Raw genomic sequence first — 27,451 nt, 5'->3', positions numbered from 1 at the left:
TGACATTTCCTTGTTCCTGGTTCCCTGTTCAGAAGTGTATATACAGTCTATGACTGTCATTTTGGGCCATGCATGAGTGTTTATGGTGTGTAAGTAGCTATAAAGAACATCAACATTTATAGTGACTAGGGCAATCCCATCATCCACCTGGCCCAGGCAAGATGTTACTAATCAGCATTTTAATGAAGGCTAATTACAACAGATGATGCCTCCTACCAGGTAGGGGGATGGCTATAGATGGGCACTGTATTATTTACTTTTCTATTTTGTGGTAAAACACTATGAGCAAGGCAATTTGGAGAAAAAGGGTTTACATGGACTTAGGTTCACGAGAGATAAGAGTTCATCATAGCAGCAAATCATGGCAGGAATAGCTGCGAGTTCACATCTTGAATAGCAAACAGGAAGCAGAGAGAGCAAGTTGGGAATGGCACATGGCTTCTGAAACCTCAGAGACTGCCTCCAGTGATATACTTTCTCCAGCAAAGCCTCATCTCCTAAACCTATCTACACAGGTCCAACAACTGGAGACCAAGTATTCATACGCCAGAGATATGAAGGACATCTCACTTAAACCACCACAGAACCAAGATATCCTTAACTCACATGGGAGCTCACATGACAACTATAGTATGTGTGTGTTTAACTCAGGAGAGACTGAAGTTGTCAATGTCCATAGAGGACCCCGCTAGCCATCGGTAGCAACCTCTGTCCCACCACTGACATGAACATGGTCAGAATAGGAAACTAACCTGGACTTCTAGTGTGCACAAGTTGTGTCAATGATCATGGCCCCTTCTGAGGTTCTCATGCATGGCATCCAATCTTTACCACGTAAAAGCAACTCTCCCTGTTTTTGGTATTTCCTGGTTAGACCTTCTAGGCTACAAAAATTAAAATTTGGTTCCGACCTCTTGTTTTTTCTCTTTTGTGTATGTGTATGGATGTGTACATGGTCCTGTATGGGGGTATGGGGATGCATATGTATGGAGGCCAAAAGCCAACATAAAAAGACTTTCTCAATCACTCTTCACTTTATGTGGTGCCTAGAACTCACTGATTCAGCTAGGCTGGCTGGCCAGCAAGCCCAGGTATCCTCCTCCTCCTGCTCCCCCTCAGTGCTATGGTTAGAGGTGGATACCATCATACCCAGCTTTTATGAGGTGGATACCATCATACCCAGCACGCACACGCGCGCACACACACACACACACACACACACACACACACACACACACACACACACCGTCATTTAAGCAACTTGTTTCTCTTCCTGATATTCGAGCATTTGAGGGTTTTCCCCAATCCAAGCCCCCATTGGAGTCTGGTGTTTAAAAGTGTAGGCTGTGAAATTTAGCCGTTCTCTTGGGAATGCTGCCCCCACCCTCGACACCAGCTGTATGGTTTGGGGAAAATTTCTTTCTTTATAAACTTCAGTGTTTTTGTCAATCAAATAAGAACAAGACTCCCTATTCCATCTTCTTTGTATGGCTGTTTTGAGATTAAATAGTGTGAACTATCTGAAACGGTGTCTGCCACATGACAAATTACCCTTCCTTAACTTTTCAGCTTTACTTAGAGGCCAGAAGACAGACGTTCTCAGTCACTATTTGTTTCCTTTTTTTATGGAAGGGATAAAGTATGGACTTCATAATGCACCTAAAACCATGTAAGGAGAAGCATTTACTAGTCTAGGCTAATCCAAATCCTGTTACGTATATTCCACACCTGCTAATAAAATAATCTCATACTGCTCTCTAGCTCAAGAACTTTCTCTGGTCCATTATTAACTAGAAACTCAAAATCAAAAGTGCTACTGAGATATTCAAATCTATCATCTGGTACCAAAAGCCTCCTTTGAATAACCCTGTCATTCCAGAAAGGCAAGTTTCTTTTCTTTTCTCACCCTCCCACCTCTCTGTAGTTATGGCTGACCTGAAACTCACTATGTGGTCCAGACTGACGTCAGTCTGCCTAGAGGCCTCACAAAGTACTGGTTTTAAAGACATGCACCATGATGCCCAGCAAAGTCAGTTTTTAACGTGCTCTTCTTTGGATGATGCACGCTCTATAATGCTCTCCCCTTTCACTTCCAGACTGTGTGTGCCTTCCCTAGACTAGGAGGATAGAAGAAGTTGTTTTGCTCAGTTTTCAACCTCAATGTTTCAAAAGTAGATACAATGGAGCCTTCCATAGTTAGAGGTTAACCTGGGGTATACCACCACTTGAAATCTCCTCTCCTTGAAGATCTAGAATGTATCCTTTTGGGTGCTTTGATGTGGCTGAGTTTAGGCTTTGAAGCCAAAGAGACATGTAGTCAAACTCTATACCACTGTGATAGGTAATGTGTCAACTTGAATGGACTACAATACAGGGTCAAACATTATTCTGGCTGTTTCTCTGAAGGTGTTTTGGGATGAGATTAACATGTACATCCATTGGCTTTGAGTATTGTGGGTTATTTTCAATAGTGTGATGGGGCTTCATGCAATCAGTGGAAGGCATGCGTAGAAGTAAAGACCCACGTCTACTAAAAACAGGAAACTGCAGCCTGTGGTGTTTAGTCTGAATGTCAACATTGGTTCTTCCCTGCCTCCAGAATCACATAGAAGAATCTTTAAAATGAGAATATAACCTCTCTCTCTCTCTCTCTCTCTCTCTCTCTCTGTCTCTGTCTCTCTCTCTCTCTCTCTCTCTCTCCCTCTCTTCTCTCTCTCCCTCTATCCTATTGTTAAGAAGAACTGTAATGCAGCCACTTGGTGACTGTGCATCTTTTCCAGATAAATATGTGTCCATAACCCTTTGCTTCCTAAATTATGAAATGGAATGTCTGATCCTCCTTGACAAGATTACTGTGACAGGTTATTGTGCTCCTATACTTTGTGCACACATCTGTTTGGGAAACCTTATGGTCATGTCTGTCCTCTCCAGGGAGTGGTCTTCAATTGCTCTGGCTCTCTTGACCCCTTGACCCTTCTGGTGTCTCAGAGCAGTCTTATCCCACACTGGACCCCTTATTTAGTCCTTTCAGCATCTACACATACTGCATGGCCATGGTATGAGAGGTGGGGGATCCAGTAGAGATGTCTAGTTAAGAGCCAGAGCTTGAGGCTACTGTGAAAGGATCAGCTGTGACCCTGCAAAAGACTGGGTCCTCAATTTAAATGCATCCCTTGGTCTTTTGTCCTGACAGGGTAATAAAATATCCCCAGCTGGTGTATTACAGATTCCAAGGTGACTTTCTGCTTTCTGCTACCACCTAAGCAGTCAAGAGGAGTGACAATGGATGTTGGGCCTGAAAGAAATGGATCTTGTGAGGAGGGTGGTAGGCCAGTGCAGATGACAGATGCTCAATGGGCACACAAGGGTGGCCCCGACATAGTGCTAAGCCAGTGCCTCTCCATCTTTCATGCTATGACTTTCAGAAAGAATGGCATTTGCTTCCCAGTAAAGGCAAAGTGAGGAGAGTCTTTGCTCCTGGGCTCTGGCTGTTCCAGGCTGAATGTTTTGTTTTGTTTTGCCTTTCTTTTTGGCCTAGAGCACCAACACACTCATGTCCCTGGGCTGGGGCTCTGCACAGCTTTCCACCCTCAGCATGGACATGAGGGTGCTGAGGTTCCCACAGGCACACTCAACAGGAGGCTCAGCTGAGGGGTCTTATTTGGTTCTCAAGCTCCCCTGGGTCTTGCAAGTACTGTGTTTCCTCTCTGGAGTCTGGCCTAGAATGGTAATTTCATTGTGAGAGTTTCTGCTCAAGGACTCCTCCTCTATGAAACCATCCCATCCCACTGCCAAGTTATGTCCCTTCTTCCTCATGTAAGCTTCTGCCTTAGACGTCTTCAAAGGACACTCTCACCGTAGCCATATTTGTGTGTGCGTTTGAGTGCAGCTTCTCCAGACTGCACTCTGCCATAGGGGGCCTTGCCTGACCCATTTCCATGTTCTCAGTCCCCAGTGTCAGGCAAGTATGGAGGAATGCCTGGAAACTTCTTATTAAACAAATATTTCCCATCTGGTCCTTTGGATGTCTATGTGCTTACTGGCTTCTCTTTCTGTCCCCACTCACCTATGTATGCTTTGATGTTGAACCCCCATTTTCTGGGCCACAGAAGACCCATGATACTCTCATTAGGACCTTAGGACTTGACCCATCACCTATACTTGATTTCACCTTGAATTTATGACATATCTGGGGGGGGGAGGGCATTAGAAACACCATACTTCCACTTCCCCCTAGGGAAGCAGTCCTGTTCATCACTGATCCCCAGGGTCTAGCACAGAGCTGCCTACAGAGTTGTAAATACCTGTTTTTGCATTTTTTCCTCCTTTTACACTTTCACAGACAAGAAAATGAAAGCCCAGAGAAGAAATTTTGCTACTGAGTCATACACTGACTGGCTTCTCTGACCTCCAGGAACCTAATGGTTGTTTTCCCCTGGGGCCTTGATTCCTGGTACAATTCTAATATGATGTAAGGCCTTCATTACTTGTCTCAAATTTGATTTATCTCAATGAGAAGTCCAAAACATGGATGAATTATTATTGCTTTAAAGACATGGAGGCAATGGCCAGTGTGGTGTGATAGCAAGTCAGTGACTTTGGGCTAACCCACTAATGAACATGTTGATCAGCCTCCCAAACCACCAGCAAATGGGAACCATGATGCCGATCTCTCTGGGACACAGTAGAGACCCTTGCTAATATGCACCATCATCTTGGGATCTGAGGTGACCAATCACATTCAGTGATGCATTTGTTTTCAGGTAGTACTTCCAAGCTGACCTGCAGTACCGGCTACCATCTCTGGAAGCTGTCTACCTTTGTGATGATGCCTCATCCAGCTGCCCTGCCAGCCCAGCACCTTAATATTCATAGTGCCACAGTGCTCACTGTGGAATAGCCACCGACCATAAACTCTGACATTTTGAAGATAGAGTGTTTTGGATTAGTCATACACATGTGAAATCATTGTTCCTTCTGGTCCCACTCTGCAACGGAAAAATGACTTGTAGCAGAGCCCAGTAACTTCTGCAGAGCCCAGTAACTTCCCCTCAATAGCTCTTCCTAGTGAAAAAGCCATGGTTAAGTGAAAAACTCTCAGTTACTTAGGAAAAAACAAACAAGGGAAGATAGGACTCTGGAAGTAGGGGTCTGTTGAGCTGGAGCTGGGGGGGGGGTGTACTAACTCCCCAGGGACAGTGGGGGCTCCAGGGCTGAGGAAGCTTAGGGTGAGGAAGCCCAAGTCCCTCGGTACTCTGTAAGGGAGCACAGGAGACAGATCAGGCACTGTGGGGGTCACAACCTCTGGCTCTGTCCTGCACATGTGTGACCCGTATCCACCCCCCAAGTAAATGATCACAATGAGGCAGATGCTTCACCTGAAAGAAAGTAGTGACTGCTTCAAATGCCTGTCCCCAGGGCTAAGCAAGCTGATGATGCTCTTAGCCCAGACACTGGTTGTAGTGACAAAACAACTATCCAGACACCTTCCCTATGCCTTAAACACTGATTGTACTCACAGTCCCAGGGACAGCCCCTTGCATGTTCTTTTTTTACTAGAATGCTTTGCCAAAGGCAAGAGAGCTTGGGATAGTGCAGTTTGCTGTCAGTACAGAGTAGACTCAGACCATTATCAGCTTTTGTATGGGAAAATTCAAGAGAAGAATCCTTTTTGCTTTAAAGCTGGTTGTCGGTGGTAGTGTAAGCAAGTCTCCACCCAGGCAACCAGATAGCCTCTTGGCAGATCTCTGACCTGCTGAGAGCCCCAGTATGTGATCACACAGAATTGTGCAGCATGGGACTGGAAATCAACCCTTGCTAGGAGCCAGTCAGGGTGTGAAGTAGTATCAGCTCATCTCCTTCTCCCAAAGACCCCGAGAGGTTTGTTCTATCATCTCTCTTCAGGAGTCCAGAGCCCAGAGAGGTCAAAGTAAGTCGCCCAAAGCTACACAGGCTTAGAAATGAAACCAGAGCCATGTCATTTCACAGCCTGCATTCATCACTACCGAACTACACTGATTTAAATCCCTGGCCCTGCCCACTTGCTGACCTTGCCTTTCTCTGCATCTGGGTTGAAATATTATGAGTCCTTGAGGACAGCTAGAAGGATGCTGTCTAGACACACCTGCATTACCCTGGTGTCCAGCTAGATCAGACAGCTGTATGCTCAGACCTTGTTTTAGGATTGTGCCCTTGGCTCTGGAGAGGAGACACGATAAAAGACAGCCCTATGATCCACAGGCTGCCATCTGCTGAAGGAATACTCATGAAGCCAGAGGCCAGAGGCCACTCTCCCGGGGCTCCCAACATGAATCTCCTGGGTGAATGTCTTCTTAGGAGTTTGGTGCTAGGAAACACTCCTTGTTGCTTTATGACACAATATGCTTCTGTTGCAATTTGCCACAAATCACAAATAAATCAGCAAACACATTCAAGTCACAGGCCTGTGGACACACAGACCAGGGTGTCTCATGGTGCCTTGGGACATGACTCCTTCCCTACCAAAAAACTTCCTGGTAAGATAAACTATGAACAGAGACTCCCTGACTTCAGACACCCTTGGTTGTCCCTTAGCTCAACTCAGAGACCCTTATCAGACACTTAGACAAGGGGACAGAGGAGAGGGAGGAAGAGGAGAGTATGGAATTAAGTTCCTTCAAGGTGAAGGTCAAGTGTCCAGTTTCCTGAAAGGCTCTAGAAGTGGTATTTGAATCTGATTCTAAATTGTACCTAGAAAGGCAAGAAGAAAGAGGGCGAGGGAGGCATGGAGGGGACTTTGAAGAGGAAAAGAAGAGCAAAAGGCCTGCTAGTATGTGAGGCTGAAAGGGAGAGGAACAAGAGAAGGGACTGTTGAGTCCCTCTGAGAGTTAGAGTTGGAGCCACTCTCTGGGTCACAGTATTTCATGGACTCCTCAGTCAGGTACAGAGTCAGGACATTAAGCAACTCAGCCCAAGTCATCTCAGCAGAGAACACTGGGTTTAAATGCCGACATGAGTACCAAACATTTTGACCACTAACTACAAGATAGGGAGTAAAAGACACAACAGAGAAAGGACTGAGGCTATGGGGAGGGGGGGAGGGGTTTGAGCAGGGGTGAAGACAAGGGAGTGGACAAGGTAAGAAAGGGATGCAGAGAGCCACATGTTTGTCCAAGAGACAGACAAACAGCTGAAAAGACAAAGGAGAAAGAGGGAAAGAGGGATGGCAGGTGAGGAGATGCTCATGCTGAGACCCAGAAGTCAGGGAATGCATTCCTCCTTCTAGATCCTCAAAGGCAGCCGGGGCTGGAGGTGGGGTGGGCAGAACTCAGGCCTCAGCCTAGACAAAGGAAGGGGCTGTCTTTGGTCCTCTGCTGGGAAAGAACTGGCTCTCTCTGGCAGCCATGCACCCTAGGGGCAGGAGGGGGCGCCTCAACCTCAGGCAACTGCAAGGAAGCTGCTGCCAGTGTCTCCAGGTGTCTCTAGGAAGGAGGAAGCTGGGGAAGGAGCCCGGCCAGAAGTGAGAAGCCAGATTCCCACTAGTTCTGTGGGTCACCGACCCTGTGACTAGCACATCTCCCCAAGGCACCAGATCTTTGTGGACATGAGTTGGAAACTGAAATTATTTGGGTCCTTCCTGGCTGCCAGTATGCCACCTAGAACCACCTCTGGGATTCTCCCTGTCCCTATCTCTTCCAGATCTGCTTTCTGTTCTAAAAGGTAACATGCCTCCCCCTTCTCCCTACAGGCTCACCATCCACCATCAAGAGCCTTGCCTTTGTGAATACAGAATGAAACAGTTTCAGACTCACTTCTCACTTGCACATTTGATCTGGACAAACTCATAAAATAGATACAATAGAGTGAATGGGAAACTGAAGCACAAAGATGGAGTATCAGTGATCTGTGATCACATGACAAAATATAACTCATATCACTCCCCAGTAATTGAATTCTACCATGCGAATCCAGGTCTCTCAACTCTCCTTCCTTGTTTCCACTATTCTAGGGAAGGAGTGGTTTTTACATGTGTATAGCTGACTGAGACCAAATGTGAAATGCTGGCCACTGAGCTCTGGCCTCAGCCAAGCTCCACCACTGGCTTAATTCTGACATTCATCACTAATGACTTTGCCCTTGTAACATAATTTATTTTTTTTTAATTGTGCTCATGAGATCATGCCAAACTCACTGTTAAGAAGATGGCTATTTCAAAATCACAAGAGCCTCCTAAGAATCCAAAAAACATACAGTTCAAGCATATTGCCTCTATTCTGATGGCCCAGAAATGCATAACTTGGATTTCATCTAATTCAGTACTTTGTTAGTTGGAGTAAGGGTAGTGGTGCAATCACTAAGTGCCTCCTATGTTCATGGTGACTGAACAGGCACTGGAGAATAGTTCTCAATGTTTGCATCTACTCAAAACATCCCTGTGAGGTAAGTATCAGAATGAACATTGTGGTGGATGAGCAGATGGGGGAATCAATCAAGTGCCTTGCCCAGAGTCATACAACTGGTAAATAGCAGATCCAAGATTTGCATTCAGATCAGCCTGGCTGCAAAGGCCAGGCTCTTCCTTACCCTGTTCTTTAACATGCTACCTGTGCACTATAGTTCGGCTATAAGCTTCTTGACTTTATGTCTGGTCTCTTCAAAGACTGTGTTTTAGTGGGGGTGGGGTCAGAGGACTTAGCATCAGGAAAAAGAAACCCTTTTAACCCAAGGCAAATCTGTGTAGAGGGAGGGCCCTGGTCCTGAGCCTCCTCTTAGTTCCTTTTTGCTCCCTCCCGGCCAGGGTTCCTGTCTTTGGAGACACATCAACAAGCCAATCACGGCCATAGCCCCAGCTAAAGGCCCTTGTCTCAGACAGACCTGGCAGCTGCCTCCTCTTATTGGCAGCACATTTATCATCTTGAGGAAAATATTGACGGAAAGAAACACTAGCCAGGCAATGTGTCTCGACTGGGTGTGCAGCCTGGAGTGAGGCGTGCGATGTTGATTCTGGGGTTGTGCTGTGGAGAATGGCTGGAGCACCAAAAGTCTGATAAATTCCTAAGAATCACCTAGTAGTTGTTCAACAAATGGGAGTTAGATCCAAATTCAGCTCTTTGAATGATGTCTGGTAGATGAGGCTCTTTGTCCAAATCATTCATCTTATAGTTAGGATTCCCAGGATGGAAGTGGTTTGTTCAAAATCATATAGCACATCAGTGGCTGATGACAGATTAATGAAGAATGTGCTTTGTGAATCTCACACCAGAACACTATGTCGTAGCCAATATGTCCCTAGGCAATGTCCTCAAACCCGGGCCAGACTATGTAATTTGAGAAATTCCAAGTTGTTTCCTAAGAGAAGACAGGTGATCTGTGGACTTACTCTCAGAGTCAATCTCCTAGAGGAAAATGTAACCAGTGGGTGCCATGGCATCATGGTGCACTTGCTTAGCTCAGCTGACCCTGGGATCTGCCAGCCCATATCTGCCAGGCCAGGTGCCCTTCCTGTGGCATTGCTGGGGATCAGCAGTCCTGCAGCAGCTGGTTCCCACAACTCTTTCCAGCCTCATCAGCTCACAGTCCCCATCTTGCACTGAAGGCCTATACATGACCAAATAGGAAAGCAGCTCTCTCAGGCTCTAGCTGTTGACAAAGGCAGCTCTCTGCAGAGACTCCCACACCCTTCTCCTACACTGGGCCTAAGTGATGCTACTTCCTTGGTGCATCTATTCTTACATCTGGTGTCCCCAAGCAGAGTTAAACACTCTTTCTGTCTGTTCCATACCCCCTTCTGTCACCACACTGTACTAAACTCACTCTCTGCCCATCTCTACCATCCTGTTGCATATCCAGGCGGATACCATGATTTTCTCTGCACCCTCAGACACCAGCAGGAATCTGGCATCTAGGAGATGCTCACTGAGTACAACCACTGGTTCTAGACCCCTCTTGTCATTATGCAGCATGCACAGGTTCAGAATGGGGCAGCCTCACACTGGGCCTTGTTTCAAACTCTAGAGACACACAGAATAGATCTATTACTCAGCTCTGTGGTTACCCTAGAGACTTGACCAAAGCAAACATGTAGCTCCCAAAGGTCCATATTCCAAGGAAAACTCCCTAATTTCTTTAACTGGTTTCTGGAGTGTCTGACAAGAATGGTGGTTTTGTTTGTTTGTTGTTGTTGGTTTTCCAGATTGTCCTAATTTTAGGACTGAAAGCTCCCTACCCTCTGTCCCGGTAACCCTCATTGCAGTTTTGTGCCCCCCACCACCACCATGGTTCTTCCAGCCCCATGAACCATTTTATTGGTGTTTGACATAAACTGAAGGCCAGAAATGAAAACAGAGCCCCAGGGACTGATGACAGCAGCAAGGTAAAGAAAGGCCTTCCTTGATCCCAGAACAGCTTACAGCTCCTGTCCACCAACTGGAGGCAGCCTCAGTTCAGGCAGTAGGTAAGGTATAGCTGTGGGTTTGACACAGCCATTTGTTTGTCAGTAATGAACTTAGCGGTGCCAATTAAGGCACCTAAACCTTTCCCCATAGCTCTATTCTGCTTTCCTGACTTGTCTTTCCTCTTTGTTGAAGGGCAAAAATTATTCAGCATCATTGTTCTATAAATTGTCTAAGTAGAACCTCGAGTGTTCCCAGCGCTCATCAATTCAACGGTGACTTTTGAAGCAGTTACAGTGTGACACTTCGGCAGTCACTGATGTCTTTCGGGCTTGTCAAAGCTAAGCACAAAAGTGGAACTGGTTGAAACTGAGCCTGGGTAAAGCCTCATCTTTGAGAGCTCTCCCCACATTTGTGCAACAAGAAAGTAGGAAGACGAGTGTTGGTATACATAGATTGGAAGGGAGCCCGAGTGCAGACAACAGGTTCAGGTGACTTAGGAATCAAACAGGATGCCTCCCGACTGCCAGCCCACAGCTGCAGTCCTGAAACAATATAGGCTCTTTATCATTAACGTGGTTTCCATGGAGCCTTGCAGTGCCGCTAGCGAAGGCTGACAGTTATCACTATAAAGTAACTTTACAACTTTGTAATTTGTAGCTCTCTGCTGACAGTAATATTAACAGCATTTCGAATTATGGCTGTAAACTTGACAACAGCAGATAAAACCCTTGGAAACCTCGGTTTGGGGGATGAAGGAGGCTTGGAGAGAGAAGGGAATGGCACTTGGGTTTTCTAGCCAGACAGGAGGCATTCAGGAGCCACGGCATGCTTGGACATGAATGTGGGTGTCACTTGGCCCGAGGCAGGGTGACTCAGGGCAAGGCAGTAAGCTGGTGGTAGTCAGGAGAACTAGGTCTGGGTCATCATGAATGACAGATAGGTCAGTGTCAGGGGCGGGTGCTTCAGAGAAGGGATTCTGGAGGTAGAAGAACAGTAAGAGCGGTGTGAGTGCCAGCCTCTCTGGAGTTCAGAAGATAAGTTCCTGTCCTGCCATGGGAGGGAAGCAGGGAGGAAGACAAGATGGCCTGCCACAGATGCTTGAGCTGGACCTGTCAGGATTTTAACATCCACTCTAACACTCAGTACATGGGTGGCTCTGGAAGGTCATTGGCTTTTCCTGAGCTTCACTTCCTCTGCTTCTATCTCAACGGCCCAAATCAAATGATTATCTCCATCCACCCATCCATCTGCCCATGTGTCTGCCTACCTGCCTTTTGGTTTGGAAATAGGCTTGAAGATCTATCATCTCATCTTCTAATCTAAAGAGGTGGGAAAACTGGGACCCAGAGCACTGTTGGCCTCCCCAAACATGTGTGGCAAGGTTCAACAGGGCCACAGCTGCTGCTCCAGTGTGGGGGTGTGGAGCCTTTTCAGATGCTGTGAGTTCAGTTCTGATGTTTCCATCACCAATGCTACTATTATTCACCCAGCCAGTTGGCTAGTAAGTATTCCTATTTAAAGCTCAAACCCCAGTTTTTATCTTTAGGGAGGATAAAAAAAATTATCAGGCTTCAGTAAGGTTTGTATTCTACTCTCCAAACCCCCTAACTGAAGGTTCTCTTTTCTTTTCTTTTTCTTTTTTTCCTTATGACTCTTAGCAAAGCTATGACTCTGAGTATGACAAATAAGAATCTGGAAAGTTCTGAGATGACTGACTTATGTGAGAGAAATACCAACAAGCGTGTCAGGCATGACTTCTTCCTATTCTTCATCCACTCAAAAAGTAAAATCTTCCCAGCAAGAATGAAAACCCAGGCAGCACTCCCAACATGCTTGGGAACACGGAACAGCACTCAGAACAGCTCAGATCATAGACCTTACCATCTCCTTAGAGAGCCACATGATCTAAGAGGCAAAGGGCAAGGCCTTCCTCTACTTCATTCATCCATTCATTCATTCATTCATTCATTCATTTTCATTCACTGAGGGCTACTTGGGAGTAGATACTGACCAGAGAGGTCAAGTGATATAGCCACAGTCACACAGCAAAAGGCCACAATGGAACTAAGATCCTGACTCCAAGTTTGGCATTCTTTTCATCAACTCATGAGGCAGACAGTGACACCAAGAAAACCACTTTCTTTATTGTGACTTTATGGTGCCCAGTACCTACTATGAACGTGTCCAAAGCCAAGGTCTTTCTCCAGAGCTTCAAGACCTTAGAACCATCTGTCTACCAAAATTCCCCATTTGCAAGTCACATGAGTCCTTTATGTTCAATACTTCACAAACAGAGCTCAACACGCTCCCCCTCCTGCCCCCACCCCCTGGCCCCAGCCTCTTTCCCCAGCAGTTCACGTTTAAGTGATTGGCTGATCCTCTGTCTACCACGTTATTCAAACCAACATCCAGGGTACCTTCCTTGACTTTTCCCTGTATCCCATATCTGAATAATCATCAACACACTCAGCCCTGCTGTTATCTACTGGAACTTCTAAGAAGTAACTCATCTAGGTCTGATTTCAGCTGAAATACAGAGGATGAAATCATCATGCAGGATTTTTAAGAGAAAAGCCGAAACAATTTTTGCAGCCCTAAGTTCACCTTCATGTGAAAAACACAGTAGTCCTCACTAGGAAGACCAGCCAGGTCATCTGGGGCTGAGGAAGGAAGCCCAGCTGATGGAACCACTGAGCAGCTCTCTAGCATTCAACACTAGAAAGTGGGGTGTCTAAGGGGTTCATGCAGGATGGTCCATGCCATCCCCTAAGCACTGGAGGCCCATTCTGTCCCTTTCTAGCTCTCCTTCATCCTGGTCAACCCCAGAAGTGTGAACAGGGGTCACCATGATCAGTCTATCTGAGACAGACCCAGAGAGTGGGGAGGGAGGGTTTTCTTTGAAGAGGCTTGATGTTTTGGATCAAACCAGACACAATAATTGCTCAACTGAGACTGCTTTGTGACTAGAATTAATTGGAACTTCTTAATTTCCTGAGAATGACTGGGCGCTCTCTGGGCCTGCCAGAGCTCTCATATCTGTGGATCTGTTATCTGTATCCGTCTATTTACAAAGCCAGTGGAAACAAACAGTAAAGTTGTTTTGTAATTGTTAGTGTCACATATCCAATGCGCTGATTCCTTCTCTCACAGGTCTTTCTCCTGTGCTTACTGATCACTGCTTGTTTCTGGCCCAGCCCCAGCTAACCTGGGATGCTTGGACAGAACATCTTTTCCCTGGCATCTGGACTCTCTTCTGTACTTTGCCCTCTGCCAGGAAGGTGGCTCCACTCATTCTTTCCCAATCTGCATGGACTCACCCCCGAGGGCTGAGCCCTGGATTCTCTTCTTCTAGGAAGTTCTTCTTCCCTCCCTGCTGCCCCCTTTTCCCAAGACCAGCAGATCTTTCCTTTGGCAGGATATTTATCCTCCACGATGCTGCTGTCTCTTACCCTTGTTCTCTCTCCTTCCTGCAGACAGGGACTATGCCTTATTCCTGTCTCTTTCCAACATCTAATGAGTTGTGATGGACAGATGAGTAAATAAATGAGATCTTCAGAGTCTGTTAAATATTTCAGAGGACCCACTGCAAGAGAGACAGTAAGGTCTGAACTGAGATCGGTTAGCTGACAGGATCCTGCTCTCTTCCCTTGGCAAGCTGTACCTTTCCTCAGAGCCACCATTACCTGATTTCAGTATGGCCGCAGCCACAGGAAACCAGTCTGCTCAGGACCCAGGATGGCTTGCTGTTCCCAATATTTTTCTCATCCATTACGTTAAAGAGCCGTTTCCTCTCGGCTTGGAACCAGACCATAAACAAAGGCCAGGGAAACACTGGGGTTACTTTATGATTCTGGTTTATCCTTCTCTCTCTCTCCTTAAATCTTCTGAACAGAGCATATTTACTAGTTGTCGAGCCAATAAAATGTAAATAGGACTTGCTGAAGAAGAGCCCCAGAGTATCAGGAATCTATCATTTCACAGCAGCAAAAAGACAACAAATGATAGGAAGGAAAGGCAAGAGAATGATACCTAATATCACTGAGCATGCGGCATGGTGACTCATCTGGTCGTGACAACATAGCCTTCCCCATGTAACCCTTACAACCGTGAGAAGTAAATCATTGTTATTCTCACTTTACAGATGAAGAACTGAGGCCTAGAGTGGTTATATAACTGGGCTAAAACAGAACTCCCACCTGGAATGCTGACACCAGACCTGTGTTCTTGCTACAACATGGACAGGCCAGAGTGCCAAAGACCACTAGCCGTGGTGGAGACCTTTGAAAATGTATAGAATTATTTCCCTTAGTATCATTAGAACCAGATAAACATTATACCTCCCAGTTACAGAAAACTGAGGCCCAGTGATGTTATGTAAAACCTGTTCAAAGTGACCCACCTACTATGTGGCTGAGGCAAGATTCAAACCCTGATGTGTATGAAGAGAAAGTCTGTCCTAGGCACAGCGCTTAGTTCTCTGTGTGTGTTTCTGAGTCCCGCAGCAGGATAGGAAAGCCAGAAAGTCCTCAGTTGCTTTGTAAAGATAAAGTCACCTCACAGAGCCTAGAGGACTCGCTGAAGGGCACTGTCTGGGACAAAGCTGGTGCTGTCGTCAGAATCAGGTCTCCTGATTCTTAGTCTAGAGGACACTTCCTCCCAGACCATATTGCCATTCCCATCAGACCATGTAATTTCTTTTTCTGATTGGGACACAGAGCCAGCAGCCAACAAAGATCACAATCTGTCTGCCTGCTCTCCCTCTGTTATGAGATGAGTCTAAAAAAAATGTATATCAAAGAGGAACCAGGTTAAATCACCCTTGAACGTACCAAATTGGCTTGAGCTTCCCTGGTCAGTTCCAGGCTCCTCTTCTTCCCTAACTGACAAGCAGGGTGGCTCTAGGAGCTGGAAGTTGATGCAGTCTCTCCATTCACCACTGACTCCTTCTGGTCCCTACCTCCTGTGAACACTAATGCAGGTCCTGCATCTCCTCGGTCCCATATTTAAATATCCTGCGGCCATCACCCATCACCTAGTATTGACCTGAAGTGTCTCTCACATGGACTGTCCTAACAACCTCCTACTGCATGTCTCTGCCTTCAATGTAGCCAGGGTGATGTCCCACTATTTACAAAACATCTCTTGTGCTTCATTATCTATTATTTAAGTTCAGATTCCTTTCAGCCTGTGAATTTAGACTTCTCTCCTGTATCTGAAGGCCTTTGCCTAAACCAGACCAGTTATACTCTTGCTATACATTTGTACTTTTCCTCCTCGCCTCTCTGTATGCCATGTTCTCCCTTCAGTAACACACTCCAGTCCCATTGGACTAATATTAAAGCATAGTTTAGATAAGCCTTTCATGAGAAAGAATTCTTTGACTCTCAAGATCATTTTGAGTTTTCCCTCATTTCCTGTAAAGATGTTTTTAGTTACTGCTACCCTATATCTAGAACTTGACCTGGTCCTTAGCTGGAACTCCACATGCCCCCACGTGCCCCCGTGTGCGCATGCACGCATGCACGCACACACACACACACACACACACACACACACACTCACACTCACATACACTTTCACACTTAAACATTCACAATGTCACTCACACATACACACTCACATACACTCACCTCCACACACTCATATTTATACATACTTACACACACACACACACACACACACACACACACACACACACACACACACACACACCATTATCATTATTAGCAGGAGGAGCAATATTGGCTTTTGAAAGAGATTCTTGTAGACTATCTTGGAATTTGTTTTGTAGCCCAGGCTAGCCTCAAACTCATGATCCTCCTGTCTTTTTCTCCCAAGTGCTAGGATTACAAGTGTGTGCTACCATGCTGACTTTTAAATGTTAAGTGTCCCTAACCCTTCCAGAATTCCTCTATCACTAAGCTTATCATGCATATTATAATTATCTCCTCTCTTTCCTGTCTCCCCAAGTAGAAGTAAAGCCCTAGAGTACTCTTTTTTTCCCAATATTTTACCCCAGGTGCTGGGTTTGATTCCTGGTACACACCAATATGTATTTATTTTTGGTGAAGGAGAATTGAGTGTTAAGGGACAGAAACTCTGAGCTGACAATGGGTGTTTTACTAAAAGCAAAATTTCTATCAGCAAATCATGCCAGAAGTTCAGAGAAAGGTGGGAGAACCCATACAATTGGGCATCAGCAAGCAATGACAAACCAAGGATAAGGATGCATCATCCTCCAGGGAGACCTGTGTCTCACGTGAAATGGGTTTAGAATCCCCTTTAATTCATATGCTCACACTTCTAAAACATTCCTATTAGCTCTCTTGCCACAATACTGTAGGAGAGCAAAGCACATGCGGTGTGCAAATGACCTTCACATGTCTTAAAGAGACAGAGGATCACACCATCTGATGTTTTGGCAGCAAGGGGAAGGTATCAAGGGGCAGTGTGGCATTTAAGAGATGGCCATACTTTGGGAAGCCATGGCTCCTCTGCCTCATTGGCCTTGCTGAGCCAGAAGATACTGTATCACATTTTTAGATGATGGTCTCAGTCTTGGAGACTGTAGGGAGAACACTCAGTTCTTATCATGATCTCTCTAAGGTTCTATGGCATCTGAAACACTGATCTACCACCTACCTGGCCTATTCCTTGCTAGCCCCTCCCTCTGAAGTTATGTTTCTGGCCTCTCAAGTTCCCAGAAACGTAACTGAGTCTCACTAAACCTTCAGTAGGCTGGGTCTAAAGTCATGCCACTAACATAGGCGATTTCCCCACACAGCTTACAATAGGAACTCCATGACTATTCACCAAGAGTTACAGAAGGCTAATGTGAGCCCTTTAATTTGGGGAAGGGATAGTTTGCACATGGAGTGAATGGGCCTTCAATATCTATGGGTTCTGCATCCAAAGATTCAACTAGCCAAAGGCAGAAAATAGTTTAAAAAACTGAGTCTGTACTGACCATGTACAGACAATTTTCTTGTCATTATTCTCCAAACAATACAGTATAACAATGATTTACACAGCATTTACAGTGCATTGGATATTATACTATCTAGAGGTGATTTTAAATAGGCATTAAGGCTAGGCATGGTGGTCCAGTATTTAATCTCAATACTTGGGAGGCAGAGGCAGGTGAATCTCTGTAAGTTCTAGATCAGCCATGTCTACGTAGTGAGTTGAGAATAGCCAGAACTACATAGAGACCTTGCCTCAAAAAACTAATGCATGTATACTTTGAAGGACACAGGAGGATGGCTGTGGAATAAACACAAATACTATAACACTATACATAAGGGACTAGAATACCAGAGGACTTCAGTTTCCATTAGAGTCTGGAACCATCTTGGCACATTGAGGACCAACTGTATATAGAATTTATCCTCTCCTTATCCTTTTTCAAGCCTTCTCAACTATACTTCTTTCTCAGATAAAACTTCAAGTTTAGAAACGAGAAATGAATCAATTTAAAACTCAAAGGATAAGCGTTAACAGGTTCTACCAGAATCTGCTACAGACCCAATAATGTGAGTTTGAAATAAGCTAAAATTCGTGAATACATTTCCTTTTAAAAAAGAAGTCAAGCAAGGTAAAAAGTAACTCAAGTGTTCACCATGATGAACTTAAGAGAAATCTTGGGGAAACTGGGGGGAAAAGCAACTTGTCAGAAGCAGAGAGAGGGTTGGGGTGGGCAGGCCATTGGGGTTAGAAGAAGAGAGAAAAGCGGCTGGGAAGGAGAAAAAGAAGAGTAAGTCAGGGGGTGGGGAGGGGTAATGAGTAGGGAGAGAAAAGCATGTGATTACCGAGGAATGACAGGTAAGAGGAGTGGGGGAAGAGGGAAGAAAGTGTGAGTAGAGAAAAGAAAAAGTGCGGGAAGAGCAAAGAGAAAGACAAGAACAGCAGAAACAGTGGGAAGGCCATGGGTCCGGGGGCCTAAGGAAGACTTGGAGCCTGGAAGCAGCAGTTGTGAAGATGTCTATGTTCCATATGAAGGGTGTATGAAGGTCAGAGACACTCCCAATAGAACCTGCCACATTCATCCTCACCAAACTCCTGACCTGCCTCGTAAATCCTTCCAGATTTGGTGTTCCCAGCTAGACAAATGCTGATCTAGAGATAGCAGAGACATGACAAGGATACAGGCTTCTTCAGTGTAGGGCACAGCGGCTGTAGTACCCCCAATGATGTAACTGTAGAAGGAAACCTCCAGGGTATAGCAGTATGAGGTGTGATCCAGGAGTCCACCAAGGAAGCGACGGCCAGTTCCTGCTTTCACAGCATCCCGGTTGAAAGATGTGCTGGTCTGTGAAAGAGAAAGTTGGAAAGAGAGAGAATCAGACTTGGATGCCCCACACCAGCTTTTAGATGTTGAGCAAGTCTTACAACACCTCCAGTTCTCAGTTTCGTCATCTGAGAAGTGGGATCTGCTTCACCATCTCAGTTATTATGAGGACTGATTAGTCAACAAATGTGATTGAATGGAAGTATCCATCAGGGTTCTTGGGGCATAGCTACCAGTAGGAATCTGAGTGGGGCTGGTAGAGGAGTGAAAAGCAGACAGGAGACAAGAAGAAACTCTAATATGATCATAATCAGAATGAAATGTCCAACTTGATGATGCTGTTCCCTAGGTAGTATCATGTTTTAGCTTCAAAGGAACCCATTTAAGTAGGCAGGCATTCCTGTTTCATCATACTACAGATGAGGAATCTGAGACTCACAGCTGTACAAGTGAGTTAAACAGTACAGATGTGAAGTCAGGACTAAGTGGCTCCAGGGATCCCTGTGCTCTCCAACTCACTAGAGAGAACTGAACTCATGGCCAACATGAGCTAGGGAGATTATGTATGCTCTTTTTGTAAGATATCGGCAACACCCATCAGGGTAAGCAAAGAGAGGGGTAAGCAGGCCAGACTTGGGTCTTTTCAAAAACACAAGTTTTGCTTCCCCACTACTTGACAGCTGTCAGTTTGTCCTTTGGGTGTACCTCAGTTTCCTTTTCTGTGTAGTATAGATGAAGGAAACTATGAAAAAGTTACAGGTTCTGCAGTGCAAAAGCCTTGGAGTCTATGAGGTAAAACAAAGCCCTCCCATTTTGGAGGTAGTTCTTGAGATTCAGAGCAGTGACAGGAATGGGACCAGGACAGATGACCTTGATGGCAGCCCAGAGCTCCCAAGGAGGCTGAGATACAGAAACATCACCAGGACCTAAAACATGACCTAGATGATGTCTGGTCTGTAGATCCAGGGACCCTCACTCCTGTGGGCACCTCTGAGACCTATGGCACACCTTCCAAAGAACTGGAGGCTGCCAAGACTGTACAGGTTCCTATAGAAACAAATGGCTGTTTTTGTCCCATAGCTTGCAGGTGGACAGGTACCCATTTGATTCTGCTACCTAAATTCTAGATGACTTGACAGTAGATGCTCAACTTTTCTGGTCCATAGGTTTCTCTTAGATATTAAAAAAAAAAAAAAGGACTGTGCTTAACAACCTCCAATTCCTTTCTTGGTCTGCCATCCAAAGATTCTGTAATTCAAAGTGCATCTTACCACACACAGAAATTCATCATCCTCACTAATGTCCAGCCTGAAGCAATGAGCAGGTGAGTTTTCAGCTCATCAACTTCAAAAATTGCCATGACCTCTGTGGGCCTCTTCCCGACTGGCCACATGGCAGTAACAAGGCCCAGAGATTTAGTATCAAAACAAAGGAAAAATGAGCAAAATCATCCACATGTCTCAACAGTGCGTGCTGATGTCCCTCCTTATCTTTCTCCCTGCTCTTTTTTTTTAATATTGCTTTGTGTTACAAAATTTCTAACTGCCCCCTCCTGGCCCATCCCACCCACCTTGCATGTCTTGGGAGGTTGTCAAGGTCTTTTCTGCCTGCAAGGGACATTCATATCTATAGCTGCATATGTTTGCCTAGGAAGCTGTGGTGCAGGCAGGATAAAAAGAGATATACCCACCAATTACTGTCAAAGAAATTGGGGCCAAGAAAGTCATGGAAGATGAGAATGGTGGGTATATAATCCCTTGAGCAGACACATTGTTCTCCTTGCTGCAAGCACTGGGACAAATGAAAACAGACTAGTGGCTAGGCATAAAAGAGGAAGACCACTTGATGAGTTTCTTTGCCTTGTTAATGTTGAAGTCAGACTCACTAAACAAACACTAGGTGACCGGACAGGCCAAATGAAAATGAACCTGAAGAAGGAGAGAAAGGTGTGACGGGAAGAGGTGCAGAAGCATCCTAGCTAACTGAGACCTTTTGACTTACATAGGAGAAGTCCTCTGCATTCTGGCAAAGGAGCTTTGGAAAAATGGATTGCCTTTGGAACCGTTCCTCATCCTCAAAGATATTGCCATACATGAAGCCATTCATCATGGTGGAGTGGGCGTGGATGTCAATATAGAACTCCAGGCTTGTTTTCTGTTGAAAGAAAGGATAACAAACGAGAAGGCTAGGACTGCAGAGCCGCTGGAAAGGAAGCCACACCGCACACACCCTTTTCAGCTGGCCCTTTGCATTGACAGACTTGGCAGCTAATTGCAATGTGATTGGAGGGCAGGAGACAGGCGAGAATCGATTTCTATTCATTTTAAACTAATGTGTCCTCAGTGTCAGAAAGTGCTACTGGTAGCATGTCCTTTAGAGGTCTCAGAGAAAGGAGGGTTTTGTTGCATTTTTAACTAAGTTTCTTACACAGAACATGATTAGACATTATGAGAAGCTTTTAATCTGATTAATAAGAAATATCTTCCAGGAAATTATTGTATTGACATTGGGCATTCGTGTAATTTTGTCTAAACTTCCATTTCTAGCTGGGAGCCTGGTGTAAATTGTGCTCCCACTGTGACCATTAGGATTTAAAACAAAACAAAAAAACCAACTTTTTTCTTTTATTTTGAGGTTATAACTACATCATTTCTCCCCTCTTCCTTCCCTCCAAGTCCTCTCCTATACTTCTCCTTGCTTTCTTTCAAATTCATGTTCTCTTTTTTCATTAGTTGTTATTACATGCATGTATGTGTATGTATTAGTGTGTTCTTCCCTAGGGAAGACAATTTCTCCTACTCTATAAATTCTTTAGTTGCCTGTAGATCTTCTTCTAGGATTAAAGCCTTGTGAGCTTTGCCCCTGTCCACTTCGGCATATCTACTGTTGTTCTTGTTCAGCTCATGTTTAGGCAGTCATGTTGGTGACACTTTATAGGTGTAGTTTCTGACATTGCAGGGAGAGAGAGTCTCACAGCAAACTCCCTGATCCTCTGGCTTGTAAAATCTTTCCATTCCCTCTTCTGCAACGATCCCTGAGCACTAGGTGCTGGAATGTTTTATAGATGTATCTATCCATCAGGACTCCATAACTCTGCATTTTGATTGATTGTAGTTTTCTATAATGATCTCCATCTGTTGTAAAGAGAAGTTTCTTCGATGAGGGCAGGGTAAGGACTCCACTTTTCTGTGGGTCTAGGGCAAATACTTAGAATGTATTTTGGAAGTGGTGGCTATAGTGACTTCACTAGCCCTGGGTAGTTGGCTAGGGGATATTTTTAATCTGAAAAATATGTATTTTGAGTCTAACCTTAGGGTTATACTAGGAAGCAAACAGTAGTAGTATTTGCCCTCACTTTGTGCATCTCTAAGGCATGTTAGGCTCCATCCTAGAAGCTTTACACATCAAGTGTTAATTAGCTCTTTCATTTAACCTTTTCTTATGATGTCACATCTTTCCCCAATAACAAACAAACACACAACAAAAAAACAGTTCATGGCAGCGGAGGCTTTGTAATCTGTAAATGACATTGCTGAGATTTTCTCGGCTTGCATAATTAAGACACTTCCTAGCTTGATGTGATAATATTTATTAAATTCCCAGATGATGGGGAGTTGTCTATAAAGGGCTTAGTGCCTGTAAGTTGCAGGATGCTCAGAACTGTTGGCAGAATGATGGTACAAAAGACACCAGGAGATGACACCAGACACCACAACAGACTGGCAGAACAAGAGGACTTTTAGGATGTTAGATCTTCAGTGTCTCTCAAATATAATGATTCTCTTTTTACATGTCAACTAAATGTAACACACACACACACACACACACACACACACACACACACACCACACCAATCCTCCTTTGATTAACAAAGCCCTAAATATGAAGAAGATTTGACTGAGCTCACAGAATAACTGGGACTTGAATCCTGACAAAATTGACTTGTCCTCTGTGACCAACACTTGCCAAGCCTGGTCACCTAACCATCTTTGTTCTGCTTTATAGACCTGGGAAAGAAGAAAAGTCCACATGTGGGAGGATTCTCCCTCCTTGGGACACTTTCAAAAGAAGTTACAGCCAAATAAAATCCATGTTGCTTCTAGAATGTGAGCTTGATGACTGTCATTTCATTTGCCTCAGAGTTGGAGTGAAGAATTATGTCTTGCTGAGCTCCTGGTTCTCTGGGTAGCATATACTGTCTTCTGAGGGCAAAAAGATGCAGTTCTCTGTGTGATATTAAACTCATCATTTTCGGCTTTGGAGGAGGAATACACAATGATCCAACAGGAGCCCATAAAAGTCATCTTTGCAATTTTATTTTCTTCGATTGTCTGTCTTTTCCTCTGAGCTTTTGATGAGCTGCAGAGGAAAGGAAGAGGTAGAGAGATGACTTGAGAAACGTGTGAGGAAAAACTGCAATTTATAGCTCTGCCTGCCAGAGACAGAAAGGCCTTGGAAATCAGGCCCTCTGACCTCTCTCCAATCAGCCCTGAGTAGGGAGGAGGCTTGTGCAAGGCTGGCTGGCCAGCTGGTGATGGAGTAAGAATTAGAGCCAAGCCCTACTGACAACCACTTGGGTATGGCATGAGTTGTCTCTCAAATCTGGCATTCTCACACCAGGTGGCTAATATGACTTCACTTTAAATTACCAGCAGGTGAATTTTAATTGATTGACACATATGGTTCCGAAGCTAAGAGGCATGACATAATTTACAGTGGAAATTACCCCTTCCACTCCATCCGGCAATCATACAGCTTTGCTGTCAGGTTGGCATGTACTCTTCCAGAGACAGTTTGTATACAAACAAGGAAATAGTGTCCCCACTCCAAAATGGTAATATCCTAATCATACTGTTCAGGTCTGACCCTCCCCCCGCTTTTTAAATTCTTCTATGTCTTGGGAGTAACTTTTTCTCAACAAATTGTTGTTTTATTCTTTTTGACAGCTCATTAACTCCCTACCTGATAGACATTTAATGGGTTTCTGATCTTTTCCTGCTACCAGCCATGTTTTGGTGATGGACTTTGCACATACAAAAGTTTATACAGATGTGATTATATACTGGATTCATAGAAATGGAATCACTAAGATCCTATGTACATCTGAAATTCTGATAAATACTGACAGGCTCCCTTAGAAGGGCCAGTACCCTCCCAACAGTGGATCAGCACCTCATCACCTTGACAACATGGGTACAATTTTACTTTTGAAATATTCCACTTGTGATGGGTGGGAAATGATATCTAAGATTAGTTTTAATGTGAATTTCTGTTAGTGCAATTATCTTTTATTATCTAGTTAAACTTCTTTTCATATATGTAAGAACTATTTGCATTTTCTGTGAAATGACTGTTCATTTTCTTTGCCCATTTTAGGATTGAGTTACTAGGCTCTGTCGGTCTCTCTTTCTCTCTGTTTTTACTGATTTATAGAAGCTGTATATTACATAAATTCACCTTTATGTGCTATAAAAATATTTTGTCATATTTTCTTTTCACTTTAGTTTGTTTTTACTTTTCTTTTTACTTTATTTTACTTTTTACATTTAACTTTAAATGTTATTTTTTTAAATGTGATCACATTTATCATCCTTTTCTTTCGGAGTCCCAGACATGACTGCTTTCACTGTTTCTTTTGTTTCCTGTTCCTTTGATTACCTCTAAGTATTTTCATTTGAAATTAGGTGAGTAGGTTGGTATGACAGAGGAAGGGACAGGGAGAGGGATAACTAACACCAAGGATGTTTGAAAAAGCCATATGGAAACCTATTATTCCTTAGGCATCATTCATATATATATATATATGAATGCATAGACACATGTGTCTATATATGTGTATAAACATGTCTATATTTATAAGTATATATTTACACAAGTGTATGTTTATACAAGTGTATGTTTATACATACATGTTTATATATATATATATATATATATATATATATATATATATATATATTCATATAAAGGAGTTTAACTGGAATTATCCAGTGGTAGGTTTGAGATACTCCCCTGAAGTTGTTCATGAGACCCCTCAAATAATATAGGCTATTGTTAGTTTGTTGTCTATCAGAACTTGATATTAAGACCTACTGCTGAAGTTAACAAACACTTTGGACAAATGACATGGAGAAATCAAGCTGAAACTTCATCCCTGTTGACTAGCTTTCATAGTACCAGAAAGTGCTACATAGGCTGCTGGAGGAATAAAGTCATCAACTTCTTGCCCAGCTGTGAATACTGTGAACTACAATATGACCAGCACAGCAAGATATGTCCACATGTACAATAGAGGCAGGAATGTTATAGAGGTGACCTCTGCTTTCTGATTGGATTTAAGGTCTACTCCACATAAGGAAATGCATGCAAAGTACTGTTAATTTGGTCAAGAACCAATGGTTGAGGCACTCACAGTCCCCCAGGGTGAATCTGCTATCAATTATTCTGCTAAATGTCATAGTCTCAAACTTCCCTCTGAATTAATATCTATCTACCCCTAAATTAGTACAGTTATCAGATCCCTTCAGAGAAATTCCTTTGTGCAGTGAATAGTTGATGACTGAGAAACTCTCTTGATCAAAATGCAAAGAATAAATGTGTAGAATGCTCAACCACAATATCTATATCAAGACATCTGTATTATTCCAAGCTATCTCCAAGGCTCAGGAACCATTGAGGAAGAGGGGGCAGTAAAACTATAAGAACCAGAGGTTGGGAAGGAGTAGAGCAAAACAGTGTCTTCTGTACTCAGGAATTCCAAACAGCTTGATTGCCTGTCCAAGACCATATGAGAACTAGACAGTCAACATTCTAGCATGGACATGTGTATGCTCAGGACACTCAGGTGAGGCACTATTGATAGTTAATGGCTTCTAGGGGAGTAAGAGTCAGTTTTCTTTAATAGTATAAGTCACCCATGTCCCAGTGGATGACTCTACATCCATGAGAATATGGGCAGCACAAATTGAAGTTGGAAGGTTATTTTAAAAAATAAGAAAGAGGAGGTGAAGAGGTGTGGGAGGATCTGGAAGTCATCGGCAGAAAAATCAGGGGTGAATATGGTCAAGTATCAAAAGGATGCATGTATGAAATCATTAATAAAATATAGACATAAGTAGAAAATAAATGGTAAATGGCTGAGACAGACAAAGAGACTTCCTTAAACTCACTAGTACTTCTCATCCTCGATTAATGCAAGTCACTCATTGTTTGTACAGCTTCTTGTTTGGATATTGACAGCAGTACTTGTTACTCTATGCCCAATCTAGGTGATAGATAGAATTTCCCAAGAGTTCCTTGGGAGAGGCATAGGTCTGATCCAAATTCTTATCTTCTTTTGCTTGGACTACTGTTATAATTGCTGCTTAATAGATTCCCTTGCTGTTTTAAAGTGATCTTTTCATATCCAAACACTTGCACTGTTCTAGCTAAGACTAGTCTCTAGTTCTTTATTGCTTCCAGGACAGAGACCAATTTCTTGAAAGCTTTAAAACTCCTGCATGATCTGGTCACTGACTCCAGAATCAGCTTTCTTCATTTTCTATCACACAGAGCTACCTGGAGAACCTTGAACTGCTGAGCTCATTATCTTTATCTCTGAATCCATACACAACCTTCCTCTACCGTATATTGTCCCTATACGTGTGTAGTTAACTCTGGGCCCAGACTGGGAATTTAAGGCACAAACTGAACAGATGCTCAGCTATCCTATATAAGGAAAACATTTGCCATTCTTTCTTGCTATCCAGTTATTATTATCCAGATTAAATAGGATGTAAACAACAATGGATACTGCCATGTTGGGGCTGGCCATAACACTTACATACAATCAACCATATTTTCATCCTTCATGGAATCCACCTGTAAAAATTTTGATATCATAAGAAAAAAGCAGGCTATTGTCAGAGCCTAAAGTAACCCAGGACAACTCTCCCTCAGTAACTGTGGCTCTTCCCAGAACCTCTCACTCCTCCTCCTACCCTAAACCTTTCAGCACAATGGCTGGGCTTCCCCTCCCCCATCTTTTCTTTCCTGTGTAACTCAATCATTTTGGCTACAGGCTCTCTTGGGTCCCATGTGTTCTCTTTGCTCCCTCTGTCATTTTCTCTCTTATCCCCCCTCTCCAGATGCCTTCCAGATGCCTCTCTGGCTGTTTTCTTCCTCATATCTATAATAAAACCTCTCTCCTCAACCAGACCTAGGAGTGGTCAGTCATGTCTTCCTTTTCATTTACCTATGACCCTGAATCAGTACTTACAGATCAGAAGACCTGCATCAGACTATGATGTGAGGCACAAATGAACCTTTAGTATATCAAAACTACTGAGATTTGGGGCTTGTTTTAAAAGATAGTATTATTCATTTTGATTAGTAAACTCTTGGTTTAGAATGCTTTATTTTGCTGAGCATGATGATGGCACATATTTGTCATCCCAGATACTTAAGAGGCTAAGAGAGCAAGGTCACAAATTTGTGACCAGCCCAGGCAACTGAGAGAAATATTGTCTAAAAATGAATCAATGAATGAATGAGAGAGAGAAAGAGAGAATCTTTGGTGGTAGAGCAGTTACCTAGTATGTTCAAGGCCCTGGGTTCAATCTCCTAAAAGACCTTATTTTATGCTTCAGGCTAAGTGAGTAGCCCCATTCATGACCTGGTAATTCCTTATTTTCATCTCTCATTATGATGTGAACTCTTTGGGGGCAGGGATCATCACAGGACCAGGACAAGGGCTGGCATATAGACTCTTACTAAAGGCTGATAAAGGAAGAAATGAGAAACCCAACTCATG

At 43.9% G+C, this 27,451-nt stretch overlaps 1 protein-coding gene across 12 annotated transcripts in view; it reads right to left on the bottom strand.

The window, feature by feature from the left end:
- The window catches only part of LOC102924940 (AGBL carboxypeptidase 4), a 1,182,350-nt gene that overhangs the window by 31,711 nt on the left and 1,123,188 nt on the right, over positions 1-27,451 (bottom strand). For all 12 annotated transcript variants that reach the window (XM_076564763.1, XM_076564765.1, XM_076564757.1 and 9 more), the window contains 2 exons: positions 20,662-20,814; positions 18,519-18,681 (listed from right to left, as the gene is read on the bottom strand). In XM_076564763.1, the coding sequence (XP_076420878.1) occupies positions 18,519-18,681; positions 20,662-20,814 (316 nt within the window). The remainder of the gene's footprint in view (positions 1-18,518; positions 18,682-20,661; positions 20,815-27,451) is intronic.

Source organism: Peromyscus maniculatus, chromosome 2, assembly GCF_049852395.1.
Source record: "Peromyscus maniculatus bairdii isolate BWxNUB_F1_BW_parent chromosome 2, HU_Pman_BW_mat_3.1, whole genome shotgun sequence".
Lineage (NCBI taxonomy): Eukaryota > Metazoa > Chordata > Mammalia > Rodentia > Cricetidae > Peromyscus > Peromyscus maniculatus.
The sequence above is the reverse complement of the archived record's forward strand: the minus strand, read 5'-3'. Positions and strand labels throughout refer to the sequence as shown.